This window comes from Punica granatum, chromosome 5 (assembly GCF_007655135.1).
Source record: "Punica granatum isolate Tunisia-2019 chromosome 5, ASM765513v2, whole genome shotgun sequence".
In the NCBI taxonomy this organism is placed as follows: domain Eukaryota; kingdom Viridiplantae; phylum Streptophyta; class Magnoliopsida; order Myrtales; family Lythraceae; genus Punica; species Punica granatum.
This window is the reverse complement of record NC_045131.1, coordinates 23,287,058-23,312,940: the sequence shown is the minus strand read 5'-3', so window position 1 is coordinate 23,312,940 and position 25,883 is coordinate 23,287,058. Positions and strand designations below refer to the sequence as shown.

Below are 25,883 nucleotides of genomic sequence, written 5' to 3'. Positions count from 1 at the left end.
TTACCATTAGCCTGAATATATTTCATATATATATATATGTTTATATTTTCCTTATTATCGCATAGCTTTTGGGTCATCATATTCCTCTTTTACGTGACTATTATTCTTTGAATTAATCATCATATTGCTCCCCATGTTTATCCATACATCTCTCAGGATATCTAAACAGAGAGGAATTGATATCATGGAACCGCACAGGGATGAGGCTGTCAGGTCAAAAGAAACAGCAGACCAAAAGATCGTCGAGATGGACTATGAGGGGGCCTTAGCATTTGCCATAAGGGCTCGTAACCTCTGCCCCGATCTTGAGGGACTTACCCAATTGTTTGCAGCAATCAAAATCTTTATTGCTTCTCAAATGAAGATCAACGGCAAATCTGATTGGAACGGCGTACTGGGTGTACATCCAAAAGAAGATGATATGACACGAGTTAAGTTACAGCATGCTTTCTTATTTGCTTCATCCCAAGTTAGAAAATGAAGCAGCTATTTGGAGGGGGGCTACAACATCCCGTGTGATGCCGGGAGCAATGTGTCGACCCCGGCCTTGAGAATCCGCTACGACCAGAGGCGGAGCAGAAAATACTCAAATAAGGATCTCATGAGCAATGATCCTATTACTTCCGATGAGCTCAACCCTAACACCAACACATCCAGTCAAGATCCCGCTCCATCAAGTTTTGCTGGAGTTTCCAATTCTGGTGAAGCAACGCCTCCTACTCCACTACCGCCAACGCCGCCGCCACCTCCACCTCCACCTCCACTATTATCACCCCCGCCGGAACCACGAATCGAGGACACATTTTTGGTACGAACTAGTAAATTAATGCATTATGTATATATGTACGAACTAGTAAATTAATACATTATGCGTATCTATGTGCACCTTATACTTATATATATATATATATATGTATATATATTGAATTAAATAGTAAATTAATTAAATTTATAGATGAAGATAATTTGATACATTTCTATTGGCAAATAGGAGGTTTTCAAGTCCAAGGCCAGCACAAGTCATTGCCCGAAACCATGAAGTCTTGGATTCGATCCTCGTCAGTGGGATTTACGTGCTCCTTTATTTAGCTTTGTTATATCTTTCTTGTACTAGACCATATGCCTCTATTTTAATCCCAAAAAAAAAATCAATTAAATTTGTATATACAAATCACGATATATGACCATACAATGAATCTATTTTAGTCACATTATTTAATTTTTTTCATTTACGAGGGAAGTATATATATTTTTTAATTTTTTTATCAATCTATTAATATTTAGTCGAAAACTTTACCACTCCCTGGCCTAGATCTTGAGTCCCTCCCTAATCCGAACTCTTCTTAACCAGGGGAAATAAAGGGTATGCATCTTAGATTTTTAAGACAAAAGGCTCTTTATTATATATAGATCGTCAATCAATTAATTCTAAACCTATTTTATTGTTGTAATATTACAATCCTATTTTTTATTTATCTTTCTTTGATTTAATGATAAGAACATATTGTAATTGAACATACTGCATCGCACAAAATTGAATTTCTTGGACCAACTTGTTACATCACAAACTAGGCTTATTGTCAACTATGCACTCAAAATTAGACACGCATCAAGCATAAGATCTCGCGTAGCACAATTAATTGGCCAATACCGATAGTCAACTCAACTTATTGGTGATGACACCTTCAAAGACTACAACAATCAATTCTCAAACTTAACTAATTAAATGACTCCCCTCGAGTGGATAATGACATTTTGATTGCAATCACCATACCTTGAGGCCGTTGAATTAATCAATCACTATTGCTAATAGGAACAATTGAACACCAAAAAAAATTATTAGTTTTTGTTGGCCTTCTCCTGATTCATATGTCCAATCATCCTTGCACGAAAAAATAATTGAACGGTCTCCATAGATAAAAGTTTGATGATCAAAAACACCAATTTCATGGTCATCCTAATCAAAATCCAATTTAAACATTCAATCTATGATGAGTATGCGATTCTCCAAAACATGAACAACGTATTTTCTTCACAAGAGGATAGAAACTGGAGTCAGTATTATCAAACTACTCTTAGTCCATCTTCTGTCGAGTGACATCAACAAGATACCGGTCCAAATGCTGACCGAATATCTTCGTAGAGAACGATCCAGTTACATGCTCTTGGGCTTCTAGGCCCATTCTCTCTGCCATTCCAGGATTATCAATGAGTTGGGCCATAGCCCTTGAGAACTCTAATGGAGTCGGGTCGCAGAGAAATCCCGTCACCCCATTCTTGATCGTCTCGACAGGCCCACCACTATTGCAGGCAATGACGGGTTTATATGCAGCCATTGCTTCCAAAGGAACAATGCCGAAATGTTCATCCTGCATTTGTTGGTCACCCCAGGTGATCAGCGTTATGACAAATTCCAAGAAATAAACAGGTAAAAAATAAGATCAAAGAAAGATTTATGGCACCGTCGGTGTATATATGACACAGAGGCACTGAGAAAGGAGAGTGTTTCTTTCGGCTGTTGAGCAGGATGTGATGAAGGTGACCCTTCGAGAAACTCCTTCCTTCTCGGCTAAATACTTAAGTTCATCTAAGTACTCAACATTCTCCCGCAATCGGCTATCATATCCACCTGAAACGGTTCAATTCACTCATTCGGGGATGAAAATAGAATATATGCACTCAAGTATTTGGATTGATCTGTGTTCCATGAAAACTCGATAGCTAGAAGACATAATTAATCTACTAATAAAGACTTACCCACAATGGTCAAGGAGGCACTTTCCAAATTACCACCCCGAAGGTCCTCTTTGAGGGTGTAGAGCTTCGCAAAGGCTGAAATTGCTAGCCCTATATTCTTTTTCCTTTCGTACCGATTAATTGAGAGGAAATTCAGCCTGCAATAGTTACACATAACCTGAGTATTGCACGCATTTGTGAGTTTTCAATGAAGAAGTACACGAACATGTAGATTACTTAGATGGGTGTGGCTTATTAAACTGTTCGACATTGACTGCTGGATAGAGAACAGCAGGCCGAATTCTTCGGGCATTGAGATTTTTGAATGTCTTTGCAAATGTTGATGCCGTAAATTTACTGTTAACAAGGATCAGATCCGCCATCCCTACATATATAAGAACCACTCAACATTACACTTCTTTTGGAACTGAGAAGGTATGTATCAGAAAACACAGAAAGGGAATTCATCAAGAACACGAACCAGTGGTCAGTTCTTCCACGAAGTCTATTGGCTTCCTGTACGTTTTCCTAAGAAAGGTTGTGTGTTGAGCAAGCAATAAATCGGGAAAATGGCAATAAAAGACAACCTGTGATCAGAAAACAAAATTTCAAAAGACGAGCAGAGCAGCTCAAAAAAGATCAGAGAAAGCTATCTTGTTAGGAATAGTCAATATACCTTGGTTGACTTCTTACATTTTAGTATTGGAATGACTGCAGAGACCTGATCTGCTAATATAACGTCAAACAAGGGCCACATGAGGAGTACACCAAGAGCAACAAAAATGCACCTCAAGTAGGCACAGACCGCATGAAGATGGTAGAATATGTGCCTCGGAAGGAACGAACCGTAGACGGTGACCGAGAAGGAGCCTGAAAAACAATAAAGTACAGATTTTCGTTATAAAACTCAAATCAATTTGGTTGGAGATATGACCAGAACAGACTTATATCACCTACAAATGGAGAATGAACTCCGAAACTTTACTCAATCATAATCAATTAAGCAAGATAAAGTCTGAATCAAGCAGGCAATAGTTGATGAAGGGAAAAGTAGAGCCTTATCTTGGTCAAATAATGGAAAAATAAAAAGAGAGGAAAAAAATTTTTAACACAAGTTGCAAGAGTGCCGAAGGTGTACTAAGGAGTGGAGAAATAGACTTGGTGAACTACCTGAAAGGGTCTCCTCGAAACATCGATTTTTATCGAGGTGTGATGTGAAGACATGAACATGGTGCCCGTGCTTCACCAGTTCCACCGCCGCATCGACTATCAATCTTTCAGCTCCACCTGTAGACCACATGGTTCCCACATCAGTTCTGCAGTTAAGAAAGTATCTGCAACCCAAGAAGATCCCGCTTCCATGCTACACAGGGAGAATCCATTAAGGAAGATGGCAAACACATAAACAAGAGTTCTTTGAACTCAACTCATTCAGTACTGGAAAATTTTCAGGTTTTGCTTCTATCCTTCGCCGCGAAACACAAGCAATTGCAAAACTGCATCAAGATCAGCACTTGAAAACAGTCTTCTTCGACAAGAACATGACAACCGGTTTTATCTTAAATTCGATACAAGACTAAAGGCTGTCCTCAGCAAAAAATTGTGGAGTCCAACATGAATTTCCCATCGCCCAAGGATAGACGAACTATAGCATGTAAAGATAATGAACCCTTCATCCCCATACCATGGTTTATACATCGACCAACAGCCCAAGGAAGCAATAAACCATTGCCGTACTTTCCAGCCCATCATCACAGAGACCCCGACAAAATCGAGCCGACTTGGAGCTCAATCAATGAAAATTCAAGAACACATGCTTGCAGTGGATCTTAAAAAACAGCACCTCTCTTCAGCTAGGAAAGAACTTAGCAGAAATTGCGAGACTTTAATGGCGATTTTGATCGAAAACCGATGAAGAACACAATCGACAGCTCACCTATGCCGAGATCAGGATGAATGATGGCTACTCTGAGTTTCGAGCTCCCATTTGACTCCATTCCCTTCAATCCTTCAGCACCTATGCCGAGATCAGGATGAACTGCCACCCCGAACTCTCGCTCACTGCCTGCCTCTCTTGCTGTACTCTCAAGCTGTCATGCCCCTACCGTCCTCTCGATCCTTCTTCCTTCCACTTCTACGGCAGCCCCAGCCCGAGCTCGCTCTCTAAGTTGATTTTCGCCCAAGCCGAGAATCGCGCACACACAAAGTCCCTGTTCTTCCCCAGATCCCTCCCTCCGTCGCTCCAGCATTCTCTCTCTCGAACGAGACTCTTTGTGAACGGGTTCGGGCTGGACTCGTTTTCGTCGAGTTGGGCTCGCTCTTAGGGCTCAAGGATTTTCAGAGTTCGAGCTCAGTTCGGGCTTGAGATCGTTAGATAAACGAGGCGAGTCGAGCTAAATAGCATTCGGAACTCGTCAGCCTAAATGAAATATTATTATTATTATTATTATTATTATTGATTTAATTTAAGCTATTGATTTTAATCCTTTTATTAACTATTGATTTAAGATATTAATTTTAATCCTTTCATCAATAAAACTCTAATTGTTTTTTCATATTGTCAAATATGTAGTATTTTAATTGAACTCGATGTGATTTAGATTTGAGTATTATTAAGTCGTAATTGATATTTTTTAATTATATTTTGCATGATCTTGTTGTTTAATAATTTAGTTTCTAGTCCTTTTTCTTCGAACCTAAACGAGACCAAACTCAAGCTTAAGTTCGAGCCCAAGTCCGATTTTTCTACTGAACTTGGCCCATTGGCCAAGGCTCACACGAGCCAAGTCCAAGCCTTTGATTTTTCTGACGAGCCGAGCTCAAGCTCGGGCTTTCAGGCTCGATCGAGTTCAAGCCCAAGCTTGAGCCGAGAAAATGTTTGATGAGTCCAAGCTTAGACTTTGTATATTCGAACTCAGCTCCGCTTGTTTATACCCCTAGTCTCAACCCCATCGTAAGCACAAATCTTCTCTTTTATTTTTTATATAAATATATACACACACTATATTCGTGTGTATAAAATTGTTGGGTTGTATAGGTAACTTTACTCTGCTCGATTATACGAGTAAATAGGCAAATTGGTCCGTGACTTTTTATAACTGCATCAATTCCTGATTTATTTTTTGCATCAATTCGTTCTTTGAATTTATCAATTTGCATCAATTTGGTCCTCGTAACATCATTTAGGTCCCTCATTTAGACCCAAAATGATGCAAGTTTTGCAAAGTGAGGGATATATTGATATGAAAAGGACTAAATTGATGTAATCATAAAAATTCAGGGACCAAATTGATATAAAAAATAAGTCAGGTACCAAATTGATGCAATCATGAAATATCAGGGACCGAATTGCCTATTTACTCTTTCCGGCTCGCGATTTGGTGTCTATGCCGCAATAGTGCTTCCGATGATTAACCGATCCAATCAATCTTTGCTGACAATATTGAACAAGACTAGAGATAAATGAAATCGGCATAATAAATTAAAATTGTGGATCCGGATTTTGTACGATAAATAGCCAATTGTACTCGAGATAAATAAAATCCGTCCGAATCAATTACAAAGTCCATGAATATAACTCCCCTCAACTGGAATAAGTGATGGGCTCAACAATGTTTCCAGATTACGCGATGAATCTTCCTTGTAAAATTCCCTCTTGTTTTTTCCGATCCACTATATGACGGGGATAAAACATATATTCAGGATGAAAGATCAATCAATCCAGAATCTTATGATGTTACGAATATAAGAATAAAAATGTCATATATCTCGAGTCATACAATATCCCATGTAAATAATGCACCTTCCAGGTGATTGAGTACCTCGGCTTCAACATGATAACAGCATATTTGCGACCCCTTCTCTGATATTTGCAAGACCTTGTACTATAGCTGCTGATGCCACCAAATATTGCGTGACATCATAACCCGATATGCCGTTATCGTCTTATTTTTCCTCTTTCCTAGTGTTCTCTAACCTTCCCCGTCTAATGCTCCACCGAAAGGAGGATCGAGGGACTTGATGCCTCAGAAAATCTAAAGAAAAAATTCTTGAACCACGAGGTCCATTTATGATATTGATAAATTGATGGTTCTCTCCTCAATGATAGCTTCTATCGTGATGATTCATCTTCCAAGTAAGGCAGTATATACTTCTTCATGTCGCTTATAGAAATCTGCAGATGGTGGCCTGATAGGTTTATGAACTTTACTTTTCCAGCCTCGTTCAAGGTTTTCAGACCGATCCAGTCTTCCTTGTAGAGAGTGGTCTGCAAGAGATGACATACAACTATATCTTAGATATACACACACTGAAGTGAACTATTGTAGTAGCAATACAAGATTTACCTCTTCTGCAGGCAGAATTACGTTGAACAAACCATCAGGATAATATCCAAACAACGAAGTCTCTCTTGGTACCAGCACATTGTCTTGTTCGAACTTATAGCCAATGAAAAGAACCATCAGCATGACCGAATAACATAAATCAATGACATAGATTTCAGTTCCGTAATTGAGAACCTTACCATGATTAGAACTAAATTCTGCAGGCTAGCAAACCGCTCCTTGTATGTGGCATTTCTTTTGCTACTGTTTTCATTGTTTAGCTTCGGGAGAAACTTGCAACCTTCCAAGTAGGCTTTGATGTCCTGGTGATACCAAAAGCACATGAGACCAAGCTCTGAGCATTAAAAGCACAATCGACAATTTTTTTTTTCCTTTTATTTCTTTTGGATAATATAGATTTATTCAAGCACAAGCAATTTCTGAGCAAGAGATATAATCGAGTAATATACAGGGACTAAATTCTGAAAACCCTAATGAGATTTTAAGTCATTTTATTGAGTTCATTTTCTCTTCATGAAGCAATTTCCAGTAGAATTATTGGTCCTATTGACAACTTAAGCTTGATTGGGGTGAATGTAACACTTTGAAGATATCGCAACTGACTTTAATTAGAAGCACAAGGTATTCGGGATGATTAGCATTAGAAGTGAAAGCTCGTGATCAACCACGAACTGCTTGCTTGCATCTTCATTGCTTTTACCAGAATGTTCATAAAATTCCAAGATGACAAAGATAAAGCAAGAAAATCAATTATTATGCTCAATTTAGAGCTCAACTTACCGTCGGGATCTTTATGTATCCACTTGGCGCCAAGTGCTCCTGTAACCGCATTAAATAGAAAATCAAGCATGACATGATGAACACAATGATAAGCTTCACTGACCCCAAAATAATTGAGATTGAAAGTCATACAGAGTGGAACTCATTTCATATGTTAGGGCTAGAAGCTTCTTGTTATACACAGCTAGACCAGCATAAAGTGCGAGCATCAATGACCTTGTAATAATAAGCTTAAAGGGTGGAAAAATAAGATATGGTCGTAACGAGAAATCGAACCTGTATATAAGTGCTGTAAACCTCTCCCTTTATCATATCGTCCAAGAGAATGCAAAGAATGCCACTCTACAGATAATCATAAAATGATGAGGCGATTATAAACATAGAATCCCATATTTCACAAAAGGGTAATTGAAGTTTACAAGCTGAAGAGCAATATTTCAATGCGTCAAGAAGCCCAAGGGCTTTGTCATTTTAGTTGATTCAGAAAAATTGAACAATTCTCAGTTCCCTAGAGCCCTTCTCCCGATGACATATGTTTGTAGTCGATTCAGGAAAGACGAACAATTCTCATTTCCTTAGAGCTCTTCTCTCCATAACATATGATCCCAGTTTTTTTTTTTTTTTTGGTGTGTAGGGAGCTCAAATAACACCTATGGTACTATAAGATTGCCTTTTCTATATGCTTGACCTTTCTCGATGCTTTTTTCGGGGTGAGGGCCTTCTCTTCAGTTGCAGGGTTTGGTGGCCCAAAATTGATTTGGCTTCGCCTAAAGGCCTCATCTTTCACCCAATTAAAATTCCTTTTATTCGATCTTGTCTAGTAAAAGTGAGCCCTCTATTATAAAAAACCATCCAGTTAAATCCCCCCGATAGTTTGAGCAACCAAGCCAACAGTACCATCATCTGTGATCTAGACTGAAAGTCTTGTACCACTTAACCGAGGCCATGCTTGATCAAGACCACGATGTCGCCTTCAGTGGACACGATTAAGGGACAATGCTACTCGACCTTTTAGAAAATCAGGAAAAGGAAAAGCTTGCACAGAAGGCATACCCCGCAGAATGGTATAGAGGCAATTCCTGCATGTGGACCAGCTAATGAAATAAAATTTTTCACCTACACATACAGAAACAAGGGTTCACTTGATTTACTTTGCTACTATGTAAAGGAAACATTGCACCTTAATAGATTTACAATCAGACATGAAGACTAGAGAGAATCAAGCCGACCATAGAACGGCGGATAATTGAGCTATTCTGTAAACTAGTTACGTGTCCGCATCTTCTATGGTTACCTTCTCACCGACCTAAAAATCATTACACTGGCCTGCGATCTTAAGAGCTTCAAATAATAAACACCACATCACATTTTCATTGACTGTCTGAGAGAAAATAATATGCAATGTTATCAACGAGGTAGATAGCTAAAACCAGGGATCCTTACTAGTAAAGCTAAATATGAAAAGAATAAGCCCCTCCATGTCAGAAGGGCTATTAATTTGGAATATCCATGAAGTTTCTCACTCTAATTCCCTGTTCTAAAGGAAAACATTCTACATTAGGCTTGTTTTAACAATAAAACCTTATTAACATATTATGTAGATTCGGTGCTCACCTGAGGTGCCCCGTCGCAAAATTCAATAACCCCTTGAGCAATCATACTACCCTACACAACAGATGACAGTATGACAGATGATGGCAAACAAGTTATACATATGAAGCTTATCAAATATGTGGAAGAGAAACGTTTCAAAAGATGAAAACGTGTTGGTAGATTGCAGAATTAACATAAACAGCTAAAAGCTCATGAATCAGCAAATACTTATGTTGGGAACACAAAGCAAATTTAAAAACGACAGAACACTTGACTTCATCATGGGCTGGAAATCAGAAATATACAATCTTTCAAAGACTAAATTGCTGTAACGAAACCCAAAAGCATGAAAGAGATGATAACAATACCAAGTAACACAAACCCAAGTCACCAACAAAATAATAATAATAATAATAATAATAATAATAAAGAAAAATAACTGACTGAACTTTTGGGATTCATAGGTATGATACAATTAAACATTTCTGAACTGAGTTTCAACAACGATAGTTTCTGCTGCTCTGATTAAGCATTTAAGAGAAATGTTCACAAGCCAATGGGTTCACATGTTGAGAAGATTTTCCCATTCAACCACTCAAAAAGCTTAAATATGCGAGTCCTGACAGATCACCCAGTAGGATACTCCATCACTAAAATTTGCTGACCATCAGCTTATATTTATGAGCTTTACCTTGAGGAAAATGTACTGGAAGTATCATATATCTTAAAGAAATCACACAAAACTTGCACCTATCCTTCCCCATGACTTGAATATATTTATAATTGATGTTACATGCGAAGGTAAGTAGTTGTTCCAGCTTAGCTCATCCTTTTATGGGATATAACTTCATGTAATTGGTACAATGCAAATTAACATACAGTTTCACCGACATGGAACCGCTTTAAACTGTTGTCTCCATATATTCCCCAATGATGCTTGACTTCCAAAAACCGATATATAATGTTTCATACTTTTGCATCAAGAAATGCAAAATTTAATGGAACTCATATGAAAGAAATATTAAACATAACTGTCTCATTCATTTTTTCTCCAATGAAGAAGCAGCAGTACCTTCTCTATGCACAGATATATTAATTGGTCAAGTAATACAAGGTGGTTATATAGAGTAGTATATAGAGGGATAAAGCAATCAATATCATGTGTGGAAAACTTGGTAGGAGGCAGTACTTAGGTCAATACCTGAGAGAGCCCGATAAGGTTGTAGCCATTGCTAAGTTCACTCATGCTCTTCACCTGTAAGTTCTAGCTGACTCTGTCAGAGTCAAGTATGTGGACTAGAAGAAAACACACAGAACAAGTACACAAAACCAGATCAAGTCTTCACCTTTGCACAGGCAATTGCAGTCTGCAAAAGGATAATTTTAATCAGTTTTAACCAGTAATTTTCCATATAGCCTGCAAAATTGAGAATCAGCATCACAACCTCACCTGTTCTGTAAGAGGCATGGTCCATGAGTCCCATGCGCCATCCCCAATTTCTCTGCAGATGAGACAAGATATATACTTAAAAAAAGATCAGGATTCTGCTGAAGGACATTCCTAGTCAAAAAACAATGTTTGTATTTTGAAGCAGTTTTTAAGAGGAAAAGTAGGGTCTTGTTCAAACAAAAACCAGAAATGCGGTTTCTAGTCTTTGTTTCTGAAGACACATTTTCTAAAATCAATTTTCCATTGGGAACTTTCCTGAGCAACTTAACAAATTGTCTTTGTTTTGTATAAATTAGAGCTGTTTTTCAACCATTCCTGAATTCCAAACAATTATGCAGTATATTAAGAATCATTTTCTGACGGTCAAACACTCAAAGGTCCTAGAAAGAACATAGTGAAAAATAAATTGACAGGAAAGTCAATAAGCTGTGGAACCATTTACAGAAATATAAGTTTTCAGATAAGGGCAAAATTAAAAATTTAAATGCAATTTATTCCAGGAATATATTTCGAATGACATGAATCATACATGCAATGTCCTTCAGCACTGGACCAGTTGCTTAACAGCTCAGTAAAGCGGGTGACCCCTTTGCTGCTGCATGCATCACTAATGCCTGACATAAGAATGTCATTCAATTAGAGAAAACAGACATTGGGGCTAACTTATTGTGTCAAAATCTTGATTCATTAACACTGCGATTGGATAAATGGAAATAAAGGAAAAGAGAGCACTCCTCTTGTTTGGAATTTATCAAGGGAGAGGGAAGGATATGGAAGGTGACTATTTTCGCTCCATTCTGAATAAACTCCTACCATCCAAGTTGAGGAATCTTAAGTATTAGTTAGTTTCACCTCTCTTTTCTACTCAATTCCCTAAAAAAATTTTTACTGATCTCCTTTCCCTAGCTTACAACTCCTAAAGAAGAAAGATCATTTTTTTATCATTTCCCTCCCTTTCCTTCCCCTCTCTTTCCTCTGCTAAACTCCCAAACATAGTGGAAGTAATTAAAGGATCAGAGTAGATTTGTTCTGTGCAGAAAATATCTGTAACTAAGAAACTGATATTGAATATAGATTAGTACTATGCAGAACATCTCATGAGTGCAAAACCTTATGGAAGAAGCTGATATTGATGAGATATTACACATGAGAAACCAAGAAAAAGGGAAATGATAAGAATACTAATATCTGAAGCCTTTGTCACTTCATTGCTGGTGAAAACGTTTCTTTTTTTCTTTTTTTTTTGCACCCACAGGCACACCCCACCATCCCCCCCCCACCCCCCCCCCCCCCCCCCCCCCCCCCCCCCCCCCCCCCCCCCCCCCTTTTTTCTTTCTATTTTTTTGCCCCTCTTTGTGGGCATGGACCTGGAATTGGAGAAATCGAAAATTGTGTAATTGAAGAAAAAGAAAAATTGTGAAACTTCTTTGCAGTAGAACATATCCGAGGCATGGAATGCTCCCCCTATATGGTCGGCATTTCCATGTTATTCTAACAAAGAGTATAATATTCATTAAAGTCTTCCAGGTTACGGGAAAAGATTTAGAATGACATAGAGAAAGAGTAAAATGCTCTCTTCTCTCAAACTAATGGTTAACGCGGAGTAACTCTTTTTAGCATATATGAAATAGAAGAAGATCCAATTTCAGCAAATGAGATATTGACATCGCATATTTAAAACTTTTTAAGGACTATAAGTTGCAGTAAGAGTAAATCCAAAATCTACTATCGGTACATTCCATGAGAGAAAAGTCACTTTCCTTAACACAACTAAGGGAAGCTCTCTTCGTGTCAAATAAGAGGGCTATAATAGTAGCCTTGTCAGGATTCATATTAATGGACAGCACTGGCCCCTTAGAGAGTCTGCCAAAGGGCAATAATTAGTGGAGTATGTATTGTGTGAAAGGGCTTTAGAAAGTTTTTCCAGGTAAAAGCTAAAACATGTGGCAGATGTTCATATATTTAACCAATGCACTCATTGTCAATTAGTTAAAAACCCAAGTTTGAGAGATACTGTCATTGGCGATCAGACAGTCAAGAAACAAATCTTTTACTTAGAAAAAGTGTCTTCTCGAAGTCAAGATTGTTTGAGGACGGGATCCCCACGAAGAGGGGGTTATCAACCACACAGTATTTGCAACAGTCTTTTAAGTGTTACAGAGCTAGACTGATCAAGGATTGGAGCTTTTTTGAAGAGGAGTTACTGACAAAGCTAGTTTCTGAAGCAAGTCGGGCAGCTGTCATATATCTCATCAAGAGGACGTGCAGTCAACACAACCTGGCAATGTAAAGCCGATGACCTGGGAACAGCTTGCTCACACTTAAGAAGATATATAACAATATACCATATGATTGTGGTTCTCAGCGGTATAATGTGCTTTTACTTTAGCAATCACATAAGGATGAATGTTCCATATGACATACAACTGGGAAGGTTGTTTTCAGTAGCTTAACTGATTAGCATTTCCTTAATTCCAGCTAGCAAGCCCATTAATTCTTGTATAGAAGTGCTGCTGATTTCTTCAACTTAATGTCAAGCCCGTTTGCAGAAATTGCTACCGCATAAAGATGAGAAAATGGAATCTCTTCCCATCTCTTGGCTGCCTGACTTTATTCCTTCAATTTCCTCCTTCCATCTTTGCTGCTCCTCACTTTGCCAACTTCCCCCAAACCCTTCATCTTCCTCTTCCACATCCCTTGACCTGGCAAGCCATAATAAGTTGAAGAGCCTTAAGCTGACCAGCCTTGCAGTAAATCTCCTCAGTTTAGATTATCAGGTCTTTGAAGACCTGAGCCCAACCACTGTGAAGCAACTTCTCTGAATAAAGGGTTGTATGATTCTTTGGGTCATGCAAGCCCTTGATTTGAACACGACTTAAAGTAGCATATATGGATCAGCCAAGCTTCTGGGGATCGTTCTACACTGTGAAGCCCATCTTTGAACCACACACAACTCACCATAGCACATGCTGTTGGACTCCAGCAGTTAACTCTAAGATATCTTAGAAATAAATAATCCAGCAGAAGAAATCTTCAGCAGATATTCAGAGTGTCTTAAATATTCTTAACTAAGAGGGAGTTGCCTATCAAATGGGAAAAGACGGGGAATTGCTGAAAAACAAACCCTCATGGGGTTAGAGGGGGAGATTGTTGACCTATTTGACCTCTAAGGGACATTCTCTTAAGGCATCATGATTTGCCAATATAGAGGACACAGATTGTGAGGGTCACCTCCAGCCCATTAGATTATTACAAAGAATAGCCATTTGAACCATCAATAATTGTTGGCATCGATCATTGGCACCAAGCTGTTGGAAAATGCCGTTAACTTACACTAATTGCTTCTCCCATGACTCTATTTAGAGAGGCATGAGAACAATTATTGGCATTGCTACCTTTTGATCTCCAATGGGCTAGAATGCCCCAAACCATGTAACACTCTCTAGTACTCATGTGACATTAGATAAAGGTCAACAATCGCCCCCTCCATCCCCATCAGGAAGAATGTGTTCACAGAATTCTCCCTTTAGTTCTGGTTGTTGAGTTTATTCATCCTGCCAATTGTAACCCTCTGAAATCATGTCAGCAGCATATTCTCTTGGAGAAGACTTCAGTCCCTAACTACAACAGCTACGGTTCTGTAGCTGTCCTGCTGGGTTATTACTATTCCTCCTAACAAAATCTCTAATCCCTGAGCAACTCTGCTTTTACACCATTCCAGGAGTTTCAATGGTGTGGTGAGCTTATGTATGATGCACACTTACACAGATCTATCAGAAGTTCATACAATAGTGGAAGTTAGACATCACAAAACCTTATCACAAGACACACATGCACACCGTGTACTCGACAACGTTTAAACTTTCTTCTCACGTCACTTGAGAGACAAACACTGATCAGACATTGACCTCTTGATGGAGGAATGTTCTCTCACGAAGATGTTCATCAACTGAATCTCTCTTGCCTCCACTGATACAGGCATAAGCAGCTGAAAACTACTCCATTTTCAAGCTCTGAACAGGGGATCGAATTGGAAAGGGTACCTACGTGGCCCTCAAGTAAGCTCTATAGGTAAGCAGGATACCTACCCTAATTTCCATCTATTTACAGTCTAAAAGAAGAACCAAGGAACATCTTCAACATCATTCTACTACCTCACCCAAGAAAAGTAACAGCTCCTCCAATGAAAATCCGCTTGAAAATCCTCCCAGGAGCTACTACTTACAGGACAAATGCCCTTTCAAGCTGTTGAAATCATACCCGTGTCACTACTCACAAGAACTGAAAGTAGATCGACACCACTATGAACACGCCAAGCATTAGTAGGCATACTCTTAGAAGAATATAAAAATGCCCTTCGCCACAATACTAAATCTTGTAGAACAGTTAAATGGCGGTTGCCCATTGAATTAGCTGTAACCATAAGCGGCGAAAATCAAGCTGAAACTAAAACCAAGAAAAAGAGAGCCTTTTTTTTTTTTCTGGAAATGGGATCATTTTATAATGAGAAAACTTCATCCCTCTACTTGTACCTTGCCACCACTTAAGTCCCTCATCAATTTTTGCCATCAATTTCACTTAAACGTTGGGGTTCCGTCAATCAATTTAGTCCCAGCCGTCAATGTCACTAACGGATGTCTGACGTGGTTGCCTAGTTGGACAAAACGGTGTCAAAAAAATAATTTTCTAATCTGACTTTCTAAAACTGTCACAATGATCCTTTTACTTTTCTCAAGCCACCACTTTAGTCCCTCCTCAATTTTTGCCACCAATTTGGCCTAAATGTTGGAGTTTCGTCTATTAATTTCGTTATCCTTGTCAATGTCGCTAACGAATGTCTAATTGTTAGAAAAATGAGGTCAAAAAATTATTTTTAATCAGAGTTTCCAAAACGAGGAGGGACTAAATTGGTGGCTCAAGGAAAGTAAAAGGATGACAGTGATAGGGACTAAATTGGTGGCTCAAGAAAAGTAAAAGGATGACAGTGATAGTTTTGAAAAATCAGATTAAAAAATTATTTTTTTGACACCGTTTTGTCCAACGAGGCAGCCAAGTCAAACATCCGTTAATGACATTGACGGCTGGGACTAAATTGATTAACGAAACCGCAACGTTTAAGCGAAATTGATGGCAAAAATTGATGAGGGACTTAAGTGGTGGCAAGGTACAAGTAGAGGGATGACAGTGATAGTTTTCTCTTTTATAATTTAGCAAACTAACTGCTTATCTTCTCTGCCACATTTTACCGAGCAGAAAGCATTCACTTGCTAACGTTAACAGACTTAATCCTATAATTCCTGCTGCCACGTAAGATAAAAGCGAACAACAACCCAATGGAATCCGAGAAATCGATCAAAATGTAGCTGTAGCAGCAGCAAGTAGAAGAACGCAAGGAAATGGAAATTACCATGGAAGACCACAAAGGGGACCGAACGGGCCGCCGGGGCTGAGAGAGCAAGCGCGAGCACGCAGACGAGGAAGGAGGTGGCAGAAGGGAGCCGCGGAGAGGCCATGGTTTGCTGCCGTGGAATTTTAATGGAAGACTACTGGGAGTGACATCGGAATAAAACAGTGGAAAGAATGTGCCTTTTCCATGCTATTTAAGTGCCAAACATACCGTTAGGGGCAAGACGGGTTGGTAGCGAGTTTTGTCTGTGACGACAGAAGCAGAAAAAGAAGACGACATGGACATGGGACATGGGACATGGATATGGACATGGACAGGGACAAGGAAAGAAAGAGAGAGAGAGAGGAAATTGGAATTGAATGCGCCATTGGCCCATTGCCAACTGCCATTCTCGCTGTCCAAAGTGGACTCTCTGTCTTGATCCTCTTCGTATCCTTTTCGTTGAGACCTAACGGTCAAAGCCAATAGTCATAAAATCTATTGGTTTCCTCTTCTTCTTTTTTTCTTTGTACAAGGGATATGTAATGGATAAGGCTTAAACAGGTGCTAATTTTTTGTCAGAACCTTTTATTTTCATGTGAATGAGGTCAATAGGTTTGAATAAGTCCTTTTGAATCTCGAATTCGAGTATTGTGAATTGAAAAAAAATTCACGCTGAAAGAATTTTATTCCTTAATAGACCACTCCGATTCGAACTAGATTAGTCGAGTCTATTGGATTTTCGGATATCATGGTATACATTGAAACGTGATAAACTTCTTTAATAGTTCGTTTACTATTGTTTTTCAGCAATGATACATTGATAAGTTCTTTAAAATTTTAGTTGAGTAAAATAGAAAAATAAAGTTTTACCTAAAAGAAACAGAAAGCAGTATTGCACATCAATTTTGACTATTCAAATAATAAAGTTATTCATGGGAAAAATAAGGGGTTATTACGTGTATCTCATAATATTACCCATTTCTCAAATATATTCAATAATTTAAAAATTAAATAGAAAGATCGATGGTTTACATTTATAGACGGTACATCTTTTTTGCCACTAGACTCAATGCATTCTTTATTTTTTTCGGTAAAGTTTTTTCCTTTGGGGTAAGGAAACATTCATTATTTTAAGTCTCAGTTTTTATCACGAAGTTAGTAAAGAAAGTACTAGAAAAAGGAAATGGGGGAAGTCCAGGAAAAATAAGACAAAAAGATCAGAAAAATGTAACAACACTTTAATGGCTAGGGAGACGGTTTTTCTACGGAGATTTGGAGGGGGAATGAAAATGGAAATTCATGGAGACAGTGGTACCGGTGGATTTAGCTACTTTCCGGGGTCAACCTAGTATCCGAAAAGTCAATAGGTCTATACTAATTCAATCGAACTGGATCGACCCACTAAAAAATAAAACTTTCACTGCATGAATTTTCTTCATTTATAAAACTCAAACTCGAGAGCTTGTTTAAGAGAAATAAGCGTTGAATCATTTTAACCAACCACGTTGATTGAATTTAGGTACTTTTGAAATTTTACATTTTTAACATTAATTCAGAGTCCATTATTATCTCTTCGCAACGGAAAAATAAATCGTTGTTATCAATGTAATTATTATTTTATATTTTTCATACAGATTTTTTGTGTGACCACGGATTTTTCATACTATTTGTTCAGATTAAACTGGCTTATATATGTGTTATTATTTATTAGTTACATTATTGGTTAGCTTGTATAATGCACATGTATTTGATGGCATGGACACATCCAAAAATTTGTTGGTCTATATGCCAAATTTATTCATTTAAAACTTCAACTCAAATTTTAGCATGATACTGGAATAGCTTATTCCTATTACAAGAAAACTTAAAGTTTATTTCCTTGTTCATCCTTTGATTAATTGGAAATAATATTATGAGTACATATATTAATTATACAAATCCAATTTTCTAGTTAAGATAATATTTGTAAAAATCATAAATTCTCAATTTACAATATGTTTTTAGATTTCATATAAAAATATTATAAGATTATATCCAAGTCAATATTTCTTCCTATGCGTATTTTTTTAATTTACAATTATTTACACTATAAATTCAATTATAAATTATATAGTATCTTCTTACTCAAACGCCTTTCATCATTCCTTTTTTTTTCCAAATAAACAAACAAATAAATAAATAAATTTTGACATGCTTATAATTATAATTATTTAGTTATGTCTATATTTATGTATAATTTTGTTGTCCTCTATTACACTTCATATCATTTTAAAAAATCAAGTTATTTAAGATCATAACACCATATATTTGAATGCATGAGAGAATTTGTCTTGTTATTTTAATATGAAATTGAAATTGTTACGATGTTAGATGTATTTATTAATTGAAAGTTTTGGAAAATTTAGAAAAAATTTACATTTAATTTGTGTAGTTAATTTAAGTATTTTTGTAGAAACCACAACAAATAGAAAAATGAATAAGAAAAATAAAGAAAATAAAGGGGTGACATGTGGCTTCATAATGTGCAAGAATGGAACAATTTTAATTGTTATATTTAAATCCTATGGTATCTTCTTATTCAACTGCCCTTTATCATTCCTATTCTGATACAACTCTGGGTCAAACTGACGAGCATAGGTCGGAAGGACTTCGTGATAAGGATCGTGGGCACGATGATGAGGCTGAAGCACACGAGCTCGGAAGTTGGATTCGTGAAGAGGGAGCTGATGCATAAGATCTTGGAGGCTTGCATGTTCCGAGTGGACCAATCACACGAGCGAAGGCAAGACAAATCCAGCAAGCTGTAGAGAGCTTGTTTGCTGGTTTTTTGGGCCAAGAGGTGACTAATTCGATTGGGTCTCTAAAGGGCCTTACCCAATTAACTTGTCTTGAGATGGTCAATAGCCCATCTAAGATTAGAGTAGACGCATAAGGAAAGCCAAGAGATACTGAAGAATGAATAAAAAGACTGTCAAATATTCTAGGGGGGCTTTTATTTAGTTTCCTCTATTAATTCCGGTTTTAGGAAACTAAAGATATTCCAGTTGCCAAGTTTATTAGTTTTCAGATTCTCCTAGGCTTATATAAAGGAGGCTGAATAGTTGATTAGGAGCACTTTTCAAACTACGCCGGTGAGAATTTTCCTCTAAGTTGTTCTTCGGCAATCTTCCGAAATTGTAAGCTTGGATACTTGTAATTCTTGGCTACTTATAATATTGGTTCTTGATTTTCTATAACCATCGGGTCAATATTCTATTTCTTTATAATATTGGTTCTTGGTTTTCTATAACTATCGGGTCAGTATTCCATCCCTCTTAATCTCTATTGGCGATCCGGGTTCGATTTCCAGTCTTTGTTGTCGGGTCTTGCGACAGGTCTTGTGGGGTTCGCATCATTTGGTATCAGAGCTTTGGCTCCAATCCAGGTTTCACCTATCCTATTTCGTTCTTGTCCTAGGGTTCGACAAATTGTGGAAAGACTTATTGTTGTTCCGAAAAGGTCTGAAAAACATAAAAAACAAAAAAAAACAAGAAAATTCGTCCAAAAAAATACATAGAAAAAAAGGAGAAAGAAAAAAAAAGGAAAGGGCAACTGTTTGGGAAATCTTTACTTTTGGGGTGATACAAGCTTTCTTAGATATACCTCTGCTAATCAAGTAAAGTAGGGACTTTCAAAAATTTACTGTTATTTTCTTCCATATCTGCCACTATCCCTAAATTACCTTCCTTTATATATTTTTATTTACTTTGATGGACCACTGTCATATAAAGTGCAGTTGAGAAATCTAATATTGTTTTCTTTAAATTGAATATTTTCCTATCATATTTCTTTTTTTTGTCTCTTAGAATCATTCATTCCTTCCATTTCGATACTTTTCATAAATATCTTATTTCCTTATTCCCACAAATCTTCCTTGTACATCTCAGTTATTTTGTTAACTTCATCTATCACATTATTTCTTTTCTCATTTAGGTTTGGATCCTAAATTTGATTCAATTTTTGAAATCAATGATTATAAGTGCTTTGGGCTAATCAATTGATCTTACTCTTGTAATTGAATTGCTTAGTTTCTTATGAACTTTGAGGAGAAAATCTAAAGAGAAAAAAAAAGGTAAGAGTGGTGAGTATAACTGAGGGTAAAAGTCTAAAATTAAGTGAAACACGAGTGTTGAGTGACATTAATTTGAGTGCAAACATGTGAGCGAGTGGTTGTGAGGTCCATCTCTATCTTTTAAAGTTTCACTTGCAGATTTCGTAATGCCACAAGAAAGCAGTGGAAATGATCACAATAACAGAGGAACTAATTACAACATGATTATCCGAGATATGCAGCAACAATTTGAGCGCATGAATGTGATGGTTGATTTGATTTACGATCGGTTGGAAAGGCGAGACAAGCGGATTGAACAGTTGCTAGATGGCTATGACGAAACTTTTGGTTCATCCTCTTACAAATTGAAATGGGGTTCTTCAACGAAAAAGGAAGAGAAAATAGCCTTGAAGCTAATAAAAGAGAAACTCACAAACAAGTTTCAACCCAACGGCAAAGAGAATGTTCATATTGCTTCTCAATTCCTGGACAGCGATGGTCGGAGCGCAACGCTATTGCCACTTCCACCTAACCAAATGGAGGAAGAGCAACTTCAAATCAAGCGGCCCATTGGCGAGAAAAGTGAGGAATTCAAGAACGTCTTTCTCGAGCAAATGCCCCCAGAAAAGTCACCAATCAAGTCAGTTGTCATAGATTCGAGTACGAATCTTTTTGAAGAGAGGGGGAATGATATAATCCAGCTAGAGAACCCTTTGCACGAGCTTGAGGAAGAATCCCAGGATGACAGGGTCAGGCATGAAGGCGAGCTTTGGGATAAGCATGTGCCAGCTAGAGCAAGTACAAGAGCACGAGCCAAGCGAATCCAACAAGCCATGCAAAGGCTGTTCTTGCATGTCCATGGAGGAGAAGTCGAGCTCTTAGGCGGGCTGCATGTGGAACAAGAAGCTACGACCGTTCATATCCTAGAAATATATTTAGAAGATGATCCCAGTTCAAAGGGCTGAATTCAGTTGCTTTTCAATTACTTTGGCCTATTTCATTTTGGATTCATTACACTTAGGATTTATTTTAGTCAAGCCCATTAGCTCATTTAGGTTATCAACTAGTATCTCTCTATAAATAGACATGTGGCCTCCCTAGAAAAGACATATAAGTTTTCATTCAATTTTGTGAGAGAGATTTTCTCCGAGCTGTTGCTCAGCAACTTTGCAGATATTGCAAGTGTGATAACTTGTGATGCCCGACATTTATAATATTGGTTTCTAGCTCTTTATAGCTAGCGGGTCAATATTCCGTTTATAATATTGGTTTGTGGCTCTTTATAGTTATCGAGTCAATATTCCCTATCCTTGAAACCTTCATTGGACAATCCCAGGTTTGATCTCATTCTATTGTTGTTAGGTCTCGCGGCAGATTCGTCGAGGTTCGCATCATATTCCCCTTATAATCTTAAATAAATAATCAAACAAATAAATTAATAAATTTTGGTATGCTTATAATCAGTGTTATCAGAACCGGACCGAATGATAAACCGGAAGGGGTACGGGTTCATGGGTTTATGGGTCCGGCTGTTCAAAGCTGCAATTTCGGTTTTCAAGCGAACCGGACCGGACATAGTGTCGGTTTTCGGTCCGACCGGTCGAACCGGCCGGTCCGGTCCGGTTCTGATAACAATGCTTATAATTATAATTAATTAGTTATGTCTATATTTATATATAATTTTGTTGTACTATATTACACTTCATATCATTTTTAAAAAAATCAAGTTATTTAAGATCATAACACCATACATTTGAATGCATGAGAGAATTTGTCTTGTTATTTTAATAAGAAATCGAAATTGTTACAACGTTAGGTGTATTTATTAATAAATTGGAAGTTTTGGAAAATTTTAATAGGTTTAATTCGCGTAGTTAATTTAAGTTTTTTTAAAAACCACAACGAATAGAACAATGAATAAGAAAAATAAAGAAAATAAAGAGGTGACATGTGGCTTCATAATGTGCATGAACGGGACCTACTTTAATTGTTATAAAACCAGTGAGAACACCCGCGCGACCCCGCGGGATGATATATTATTATTGCGAATATTATAACATTTTAAGTTTATTAAATTAGCTACTACGTAAAAAAATGTTATTACATATCATGAAATATATATAATCTTTTTGATATGATACCATTTTTATATTTGATATATATATATATATATGAAACATATATATATATATATGAAACATTTTGTCACATATATCATACACTATCACTATATCAAGAGAATATAAAAGAGTGTATTGAAACATTATACGTTCTTGAGTTAATTCATCATTTTGCCCCTACTATTTGAGATTCTTCTTTTTTTCTTTTTTAGATATGAAAAGATATTGAGAAGACGGAGTGAATGAAAATAATCGTCAACAACATCAAATTGAAAATAAAAATTGCACATTGTAAATATGGAAATAGAAAATTATATGAGCATCCATCTATTCATTAGAAAGAAAACATAGGAACTCGAATATGTTAGTAAAGTAAATCATATATATCTTTCAATTATCTAAATGCCTAAATTCACATCTGTATCGCGAAATAAATGTTTCATTCTCTAACAGATATCATATGAAAAGATGAGGCAAATAAAATTGGACAATAGTGTTGACCCGGTTTGAATTGGATTAGTGAGAGCCCAATAAACTTTTGGATACTGGGATGGATACACACCGAAAATTGGACAATAGTTACCTGCCCAAAAAAATTGGGCACTAGTTTGAGAATTTCTTGTAAAATTGGCTAAATCGAACAGCCCCAACTAAAGTATTTTACCATCTTAATTTTTTAATTGTTAAAAATTTAAATAAAAATAAAAAGTAAATTAAAAAGAAAAAGGGGACAATAACGTGAACGAATGGACTCGAGCATAGCATTATAAGGTAAATAAAAAGGGGTTAATTACATTTAAAAAAATACGATTTTTCTACTTTTTTTTTTAATATAGTATGACCTTTTGAAAATAGCACACAAAGGCATGACATTCGCATTTTTCTTTTAAATATAGCATGACTTTTACCTAGCATATAAATGCACAATTTTTACACTTTTTCTCAAATATATCACGACCTTTAAAAAATAGCATAGGAGTGCACGACTTTCAGGTTGAGTTGTGATTCTAGTACGACGTCAACTATTCCGTCAAATGTTAAGATAACAGTTAGCGGGCGTTAACGATACAATGTGGCACAACATAATTAGCTCCATGTTAGCTATTATTGTCCAATTATGTAGGGTCTCTCATCCAATCGTGTTCTGTCACTTGACACCGTTAGCTCTATGTTAGCTGTTATCATTATAATTTGACTGAATAATTTATATTATGATAAATGCGTAACTAAACCTAAAGGTCGTGCTGTATTTAATAAAAATTCAAATGTCGTGCTTTTTATATACTACTTTCTAAAGCTCATGTTATATTTAGAAAAAAAATGCAAAACTCGTCCATTTTTATATTATTTTTCAAAAGTTGTATTATATATATATATGTATATATATATTTTGCTGAAAAGATATATTATATTTAAGAAATGTAAAAATTGCGTTTTTTCAAGTAAATAAGCCAATAAAAAGGTATATATTTTTAATGAAAAGATGTATTATATTTAGGAAATGCAAAGATCGCACTTTTTTTCAAGTAAGTAAGCCAATAAAAAGGTATCATGCCGCCTAACAATCTCTTCACCTTCGTCTTTATCTCTTCACTTTCCTCTTTAGTGCCCTTTTTTAAATTTGTTTAAGTTAAAGGATAAAATAAAGATGGACATGTGGAACCCGTACATTTACATGAACCTTTAATAGTTGTTTACTGTAACTAGAAACGAAGCCCCGCTTCCCAGTGGGACTTTATAAGCATACTCGAATAATTATTGAAGAAATTAGACAATCTTAAATTGCAGGACATGGGTACTCTTCTTGGGATGAACTATGCAAATATACCCAGCCGAAAGCCGGAATCAGTTCGATAATAATTAAGAAACATTAGAAGCAGGGACAGAATAAAGGGAAGAGGAAGAAGAAGAAACATGAAGATGCTTCTACAACAGCTCTATGAAAGCACAAAAAATTGCAAAAGAACACAAGAAATGAGTGAGTAAACAACAGGTTAATGCGTAATGCCAATAGATATCCTAAACCCTAACCAAATTTGGAGTTTGAGTGAACAAAACCTAACATTATAGATTGCACCAAGAGATGAACATAGACTCAATGAAACAAAATGTCAATCGGATTGATAGAGAGCAGGAGAACAGACCTTGTGGCACGGATTCAACTGCTGAATTGAGGACAAAAAGCCCCACGATAATCTATTTGTATGTGCTAGTTTCTATTCGTCCGATACAAAGCCGATTATGACTTTGACGGGCCTGCAGTTATAGCCATTAAAAATGAAGTCATTTTCTCGTTACTTTCACACTGAAATTCTCAGAAATAATATCAGTAAACTAACTACGTGTCCAATAAGGTTCATCTCAAACAGTGAAGAATATATATAATCAACAAATCTGAAATATAACACAAGTAGTACTATATATATTCCTATACCATTTCTTATTGAAATTATTTATATTTTGAAACACAAATTGTCTAATTAAAAATAATAAAAGTTTTCAATTATTAATTATAATTTCAAATATTTATCTTAACATTTTGTTGTTAAAAATTATAGTAAGTTAATTATTTTTGCCACATAGCAAAAAATTATCGTAATAATATTTTGAAACTACTTATTTCAATTTATTGCATCATTATATTTTTGTTAATTATCAATATAGATTGACATATATCAAGTTTAATAAATAGAATAAAACTTCATTCCACTTGTTTTTTAAAATAATATTTATGAGATTCTTATTTTTAAAATTTATTTTTTATTTTGTCTATGAGTTTAAGTTCATGATGCTATATCATAATAATTTTCATTTATAAAATCATAACTTTTTAAATTATATTTTTATATATGAGCTTGAACATTTATATATCATTTTTGTAACAAATATACTGAATTTTGGAAAATATATTGGCTTCTTAACACAATACAATATTTTTAATAATTAATTTCAAATTTCATACAATAACTAAATATTAGACTAGTTTTGCATGATTCAATATATATTTTGCAACAAACAATCCTAATTTGTAAGCATTACATTATATATTTATTTAATAGCAAGTATATTTGAGAGATTTTTGTTGTAGATGACATCCTTATGATAAGTTCATATATATTTCCTTCATGATCCATTTTTAAAATATGCAAATTTAGTGACATCCTTATTTAATTTTTTATATGATCATAAGTTCATAAATAATAATAACAATTTTAATTTATAATAGAAATGAGGTTAACATCCTATTAAATAAATGAAATTCACTTGATTAAACCATCTTCCTTAAACTTTTTAGAATTTCATTAACTAATGAGAGATCATTTATTAGTGTAGGAGTGAATTTTAATTATATGACCATAAGTTTGTAGAATTAAATGAT

At 36.2% G+C, this 25,883-nt stretch overlaps 2 protein-coding genes across 2 annotated transcripts; both read right to left on the bottom strand.

The window, feature by feature from the left end:
- Positions 1-1,896: 1,896 nt before the first annotated feature.
- On the bottom strand, positions 1,897-5,072 carry LOC116209577 (alpha-1,3/1,6-mannosyltransferase ALG2-like). Its single transcript, XM_031543252.1, has 8 exons — positions 4,673-5,072; positions 3,907-4,023; positions 3,413-3,606; positions 3,218-3,323; positions 2,974-3,121; positions 2,758-2,894; positions 2,463-2,629; positions 1,897-2,369 (listed from the first exon to the last, which is right to left on the bottom strand). Exons 1-8 carry the CDS (start codon positions 4,731-4,733, stop codon positions 2,076-2,078), a joined length of 1,224 nt encoding a protein of 407 aa, XP_031399112.1. The 5' UTR covers positions 4,734-5,072; the 3' UTR covers positions 1,897-2,075.
- A 1,379-nt stretch (positions 5,073-6,451) lies between these two features.
- Positions 6,452-16,524, bottom strand: LOC116208216 (palmitoyl-protein thioesterase 1). The gene is made up of 12 exons (XM_031541545.1): positions 16,313-16,524; positions 11,435-11,519; positions 10,906-10,957; positions 10,802-10,822; positions 10,657-10,719; positions 9,477-9,527; positions 8,916-8,978; positions 8,139-8,204; positions 7,863-7,901; positions 7,262-7,384; positions 7,083-7,175; positions 6,452-7,003 (listed from the first exon to the last, which is right to left on the bottom strand). Exons 1-12 carry the CDS (start codon positions 16,416-16,418, stop codon positions 6,848-6,850), a joined length of 918 nt encoding a protein of 305 aa, XP_031397405.1. The 5' UTR covers positions 16,419-16,524; the 3' UTR covers positions 6,452-6,847.
- Between the last annotated feature and the right edge of the window lie 9,359 nt (positions 16,525-25,883).